This window comes from Fistularia commersonii, chromosome 22 (assembly GCF_037954325.1).
Source record: "Fistularia commersonii isolate RoL2024-O1a breed Wild chromosome 22, RoL_Fcom_v1.0, whole genome shotgun sequence".
Taxonomy (NCBI): domain Eukaryota; kingdom Metazoa; phylum Chordata; class Actinopteri; order Syngnathiformes; family Fistulariidae; genus Fistularia; species Fistularia commersonii.
The window spans coordinates 14,543,313-14,549,358 of NC_141305.1; the positions used below are offsets into that span (position 1 = coordinate 14,543,313).

Here is a 6,046-nt window from a genome sequence, read left to right on the forward strand (position 1 = left end):
AGCATTTCTTCGATCTCATCTGGCAGGATAAAATTGGCTCAAGCACTGCATCTCCTTGGAAAATGTCACCTTATTTCTCCTTCCAATATATTAAGTAAAAATCCCCTGTAGAAGAACTCTACAAGGGTGTCTTTCTTTCTTGGGAGTTTAATGTCATCAGTCATTCAAATGCTGGCTGTGAAGAAAAATATCAAATAGACTTTTTTTTTCACCATTTAGGTGTAACAAATCTGATTTTTTTTTTTTCCAAATTCAAAGGTTTTTTTTTTCTTTTCAGATGGCTAAAATGAAATTTGACATAAATTATTATATGCATCTAAAAAACAAAATCTTCTATTTTAAATCTGGGTTTGTTTCTGGCTATAATCTGATCAAAATGTTGAACTCGTCAATTTACCTCAAATGAATTCATATTTCCCGAGGGTGGGAAGTATGCAATTATTGATTTAGAGAATTATTTTACTTTATAATAATCACATAATTCGATACATTTACCAGAAATAATCCCATATCAGAAAAAATCAGTTCCTCCCCATATTTTAAAAGGTGCAAACAATAACATGAAAATGATAAATGAAAGAAAAGGAATTAAAAACTGGAGAATGTTTACTTGCATAAAAACAATAAATAACTGCAAAAGAACTGAGAAATTGCTAAAAAATAAGCAAGTTATTTATTAAATAAAATATCAGAAATGTTACACAAAATGGCATTAATAATTTTGGAATTACATATCCTTCACACCCACAAACACTCAAATGATTCAGAAAACTTAATCAATGTCAAAACTTAGGTTCTGTTCATTTACATGGCAGCTACGCCACACAAATGCATTTTATTTATTCAATGCCATTTTCATTCATTCATTCATTCATTCATTCATTATCTATGGCTCTTATCCTATACTCAGGGCTGCAGGGGTGCTGCAGCCTTTCCTTGTGTGAACCAGTTGGCCTTAAATTCAATGAAAAACATTCTGAGCTCTACTGGACAACAGTGAAGCACAATGGCCTGGCTTACCCCCAGTGGTGGTGGTGTGTGTGAGCGTGCATGTGAGCGTAGGGAGGTGTCAGTTAAAATGTATCCCAGCTGCAGCAGCAGGAGGTAGAAAACCTCGAAATAGGACCATATCTATGTCATTTTTAAAAGATTTATGGAACTACAGTATTTAACAGTGACTAAAAATTTGACAGCAGCAAAACATTTCCAGATACGTGAAAGGGGTTCCAATGTTATTTTACTAAACTTGACCTTGATTTCTCTCTACACGTGATGAGTTGAGTTAATATTAACTTCATATTGTGCTCTTAAGAATCCCCACAGTAGCAGAGTATAAGATATCAGTAGCATTTCTGCTGTGGCAAATGTTAAAGGACATCCTTAACATTGTAAGTGTTAAGGGACATCCTCAACACACACACACACACACACACACACACACACACACACACACACACACACACACACACACACACACACACACACAAAAACACACACACACACACACACACACACACACACACACACACACACACACACACATGCACACACACTTAACGTGTTGTATGTCTGTAACCATTTAGAAATGAAGTGTTAGGAATTCATGTCACTGCTTCAATCAGCACCTCCATCGTTCCCCAAGGCTACTGTCATTCATATTTTTCAATCTGCAAGATTGTAAATACAGACAAAACACAAACTGTAGCTGCGTTGTTCGAGGGATAACACATCAGTTTACCAGTTTACAAAGTAACAAAACAACACAACGATCATCATGGTCAAACACAGTGTGCTAAAGGTTTTCAGCATGATCAAAAACCTGTAGCTTACATGGTTTCTGTCTTTAAACATGACAGGAGGCAATAAATACTCCTCCGCTTCACTGCGGCCTCGACCTTTCTGGATAACCCCTGGATGTCTGATCTTACATCAAGCAAATAATTTTTTAGAGTGCCTTCACAAGATAAGTGATAAAAAATATGAAACACAATCTCAACAAATCTGGCACAGATGTAACAGAAATCTGTATGAAGACATGCAAATTTATTTAATTCAGATTAACAGTTTGTATGTTAGGTGTGATGGGAAATATAGTATAAACAATATAAAGCTTTTATTAAATTACTGTCAAGATAAGAGAATTATTGGATGATTTTGAGTATCGGTTTGGGAATAATTTTCAGATTCATTCACCTGATTTCACCAGGTAATTCAAATGCATACATTCTTTAAGGTTTTATCTTTCAGAGCAGATCAATGAACACATTTTTTTTAAATTGATATTGCAGCAATTATGCTTTGTCATAGTTTTAAGTCAATTGCTTGTTCAATACTGGATTTTCTGCATTTGTATTGCTTTTGTCAATATTACTTTATTTTTATCAGAAACATAGACCTGATAAAAAATCACATGCAGTGATATGGGATCCCAAAATAATCCTAGTGATCCATGTGTCAGTAAGAGGCTGTTTAAAGTCAGAATTGTTGACTTAATGTCATTTGACAAAATGTACCATGGAAATAATCATGAAAATTACTTATCCTACTTATCGTATCTTAAATTTCTATTGTTGCTTTAATTTAAAAGGAAGTTCTATTGAGTGTGATTCCCAGGCAGAACAGTGAATCATGTCAGGATGGGGCAAGGTCAAAGGCTACACTCGGCATTGGTCACAAGATTATGTGTGGGCTCCCTGTCACAAAATTTTCTCTATAATACTTATGTCTGCATTGTTTTGTGTCACTCTCACAAGAGGATTCAGCCTGCTAACATACAACTGAATATATTCAAATCATATTTTGCTTTTTTACTGTTTTACTGTTTCTGTTAAAAAAGGTTTGAATAGTAAAAGACTATTTAATATATTTTTTTAATTAGTTTCATAACTTTCTGTTCTGATGTAAAAGTGGAGTCATCAATATTTGCAAAATTGTTTCATTCCATTTCTTGGTCTAGAATCTTGGTCAATATTCTGTGCTGAAATGATACAAACCTTTTTTTTCACTTTCATTTGGAAATTCATGTTAGGTCTTTTTTCTGAGCTGTAATCTCTGTAATCTGTAGTTTTAGGCTTTTTATACTGCACTGCGCTTTGACACCAATACAGTCTTTTACATTACATGTGTTTGTCCAATTGCTATTATCTGAAAAAGTAACTGGGTAAAGACCACTGGTACAGCTGTGGTGTAAAAGTGTGCATACATTTCCTGTTTATGGAACAGGGATATATTGTTTCATCTTTATGATTGTTTGAGAAAATTGAGCTTGTATTACGTGTACAGTGATGTAATACCCCTAATGTCCACAAGAGGGCGGCGTCACACAGATATGGAGGCTCAGACAAAGAAGATGAGTTGGCTCAAACACCAACACAAGGCTGATCAAAGCACAGCAGCTTGTGATCTGATTGACAGCAGAGCAGCCACTATAATCTATAGACGTGGGCCAGCAGCTTTAATTAAGGGAGTAGGCTGAGCCCCTCCCCCCCGCCCCAACATCCCTTAACATCATCGAATCTGCATCCATTTCCTCTGATCTTGTTTGCTTTCTGCAAAAGAGCCCCTTCAAGGCAAATCAACTTTTTTGACCCCATAAGCTTGTCAGCATCATGCTTTTATGATGCAGTAGGGAAATATGTCATAGAATTAGCATGTACAGCCTGACCATGATGTCATTCATTTAAATATCTTTAGCTACATTGAGCTGTGGATCCCCTCCTTGACCTGCCACCTTATTGTGGTGGAGGGGTTTGCATGTCCCAGTGACCCTCGGAGCTACGTAGTCGGGGGCTTTATGCCCCTGGAAGGATCACCCAAGGCAAACAGGTCCCAGGTGAGGGACCAGACAAAGCGAGGCTTAGATGACCACCTATGACAGTTTTCCCTTGGAAGGATGCAAGTCCCCCCCCCGGAGCCAGACCCGAGGTTGGGGCTCTATGGTGAGTGCCTGGTGGCCGGGCCTGCACAGCTCGAAGGGACAATATGGGTCCCTCTTCCCTGGGCTCATCACCCATAGGAAGGGCCAAGTGTAGGAAGGGGTACAGTGTAAGCCGGTCTGACCCTCGGCTGCAGAAGTTGGCTCTTGGTACATGGAATGCCACCTCTCTGGTGGGGAAGGAGCCCAAGCTGGTGTGCGAGGCTGAGAAATTCCGATGAGATACAGTCAGGCTCACCTTGATACACAGCAGGGTGTCTGGAACCAGGCCTGTTGAGAGGGGCTGGACTCTCTTACTCTGGAGTTGCTCCCGGTGAGAGGCACCGCACAGGTGTAAGCATACTTATTTCCCCCCGACTCACAGCCTGTACATTGGGGTTCAACCCAGTGGACAAGAGATCAGCATCACTCTGCTTTCAGGCGGGGGGACGAGTTCGGATTGTTGTTTGCAGCTATGTAAATTGAAGAGCAGTTCAGTTAACCTCCCTTCTTGGGGTCCCCAGAGGGGCTGCTAGAGAGTGCTCTCAATGGCGACTCCCTTGGGTTACTGGGAGACTTCAACGTTCACGTGGGCAAAGACAGTGTGACCTGGCAGGGTGTGAGTATAAGGAACGGCCCCCAAGATCTGAATCCGAGCGGTGTTTTGTGACTGGACTTCTTTCATGCCGTTACCAATTGTCCATAATGAACATCATGTTCTGGAATAAAGCTGTCCATATGTGCACTTGGCACCAACCCACCTTAGGCTGCAGCTCCTTGATCGTGCCATTGAACTTGCAGCCGCATGTCCTGGACACATCGGGTGAAGAGAGGGGCCGAGCTCTCAACTGATCACCACCCAGTGGTGAGTTGGCTCGGATAGTGGGGAGGGATGCTGGTCAGATCTGAAAGACTCAAACGTAACGCCAGGATCTGCTGAGAACGTCTGTCAGTCACCTGTCAGAAGGAGTTTCACCTCCAACCTCCGGGAGAACTACAACCATGTCCTGAGGGAATTGGGGGCTATTTGCTAAAGTTGCTGAAGAAGTGAAAAAGCTCTTCAGCAGCAGGGCCTCGGGAGTGGATGAGGTCCTGCAAACTGTCCAACTACAGGGGAATTACACTTCTCAGCTTCCTGGTGTGGTCTATTCTGTGGTGCTGAGGAGGGTCCCACGGGTTGTTGAACCTTGGATCTCCGAGGAGTAGTGTGGTTTTTGTCTCGGTTGTGGAACAGTGGACCAGCATGGTCCTCGAGGGGGCAGTCTTCATGTGTTTTGTGGACCTGGAGAAGCCATTTGACCTTGTCCTGTGGGCAACCCTGTGGGGGGTGTTCTGTGTATATGGCGTACCAAACTCCGTCATAAGGGCTGTTCGGTCCTTGTATGACCGGTGTCAGATTGCTCGTTGTAAGTCAGATTTATTTCGAGTGAGTGTTGGACGCCATCATGACTGCCTGTTGTTACTGATTCTGTTCATAACTTTTATGGACAGAATTTCTAGGCGCTGCCAGGGCGTTGAGGGGATCTGGTTTGGTGGCCACCGGATGGTGGTTCTGTTGGCTTCATCAGGCCATGGTCTCCAGCTCTCACTGGAACAGTTCGCAGCCAAATGTGAAGTGGCCGGGATGAGAATCTGCACCTCAAAATCCGAGACCATGGTACTCAACCAGAAATGGGTGGAGTGTTTACTCCCAGTCCGGGACAAGGTCCTGCCCCAAGGAGTTCAACTACCTCCTGGTCTTGTTCATTAGAGAGGGAAGGATGGCGAGGGAGATCAACAGGCGGATCGGTTTAGTGAACTTTTTTTTAAATCTTCCCCCAAACAGAGTCAGGATTTGGCAATGCCAGGCACTGTCATTGGGCCAGAGGTGACATACATCACCTTTCAAACACAGGGTCACAAATAGACTTCTAACCATTCACTCTTTCATTTACATGTTGACAATTTTAAGTCTTCAATTAGCTTATTATATATTTTTGGTGAGAACCCACACAGGCACAATTCATCCATCCATCAATTACCTACCTTTTGTCACAGGGATGCTTGGGGAGCCTATCCCAGATATCATTCAGCAAGAAAGAGGATTTATTCAAATTAACCACCTGCATATTTTTGGACTTAGGGAGGAAACTG

The 6,046-nt window shown here is 41.7% G+C and overlaps 1 protein-coding gene across 1 annotated transcript in view; it reads right to left on the minus strand.

Annotated features, from left to right (window-relative positions):
- The window catches only part of nr6a1a (nuclear receptor subfamily 6, group A, member 1a), a 38,194-nt gene extending 32,625 nt beyond the window's left edge, over positions 1 to 5,569 (minus strand). The window contains exons 1-6 of the mRNA XM_086169229.1: positions 5,503 to 5,569; positions 4,675 to 4,808; positions 4,417 to 4,489; positions 4,232 to 4,299; positions 3,920 to 4,138; positions 3,724 to 3,799 (exon numbers count right to left, since the gene is read on the minus strand). Of these exons, the coding sequence (XP_086025355.1) occupies positions 3,724 to 3,799; positions 3,920 to 4,138; positions 4,232 to 4,299; positions 4,417 to 4,489; positions 4,675 to 4,808; positions 5,503 to 5,569 (637 nt within the window). The remainder of the gene's footprint in view (positions 1 to 3,723; positions 3,800 to 3,919; positions 4,139 to 4,231; positions 4,300 to 4,416; positions 4,490 to 4,674; positions 4,809 to 5,502) is intronic.
- Between the last annotated feature and the right edge of the window lie 477 nt (positions 5,570 to 6,046).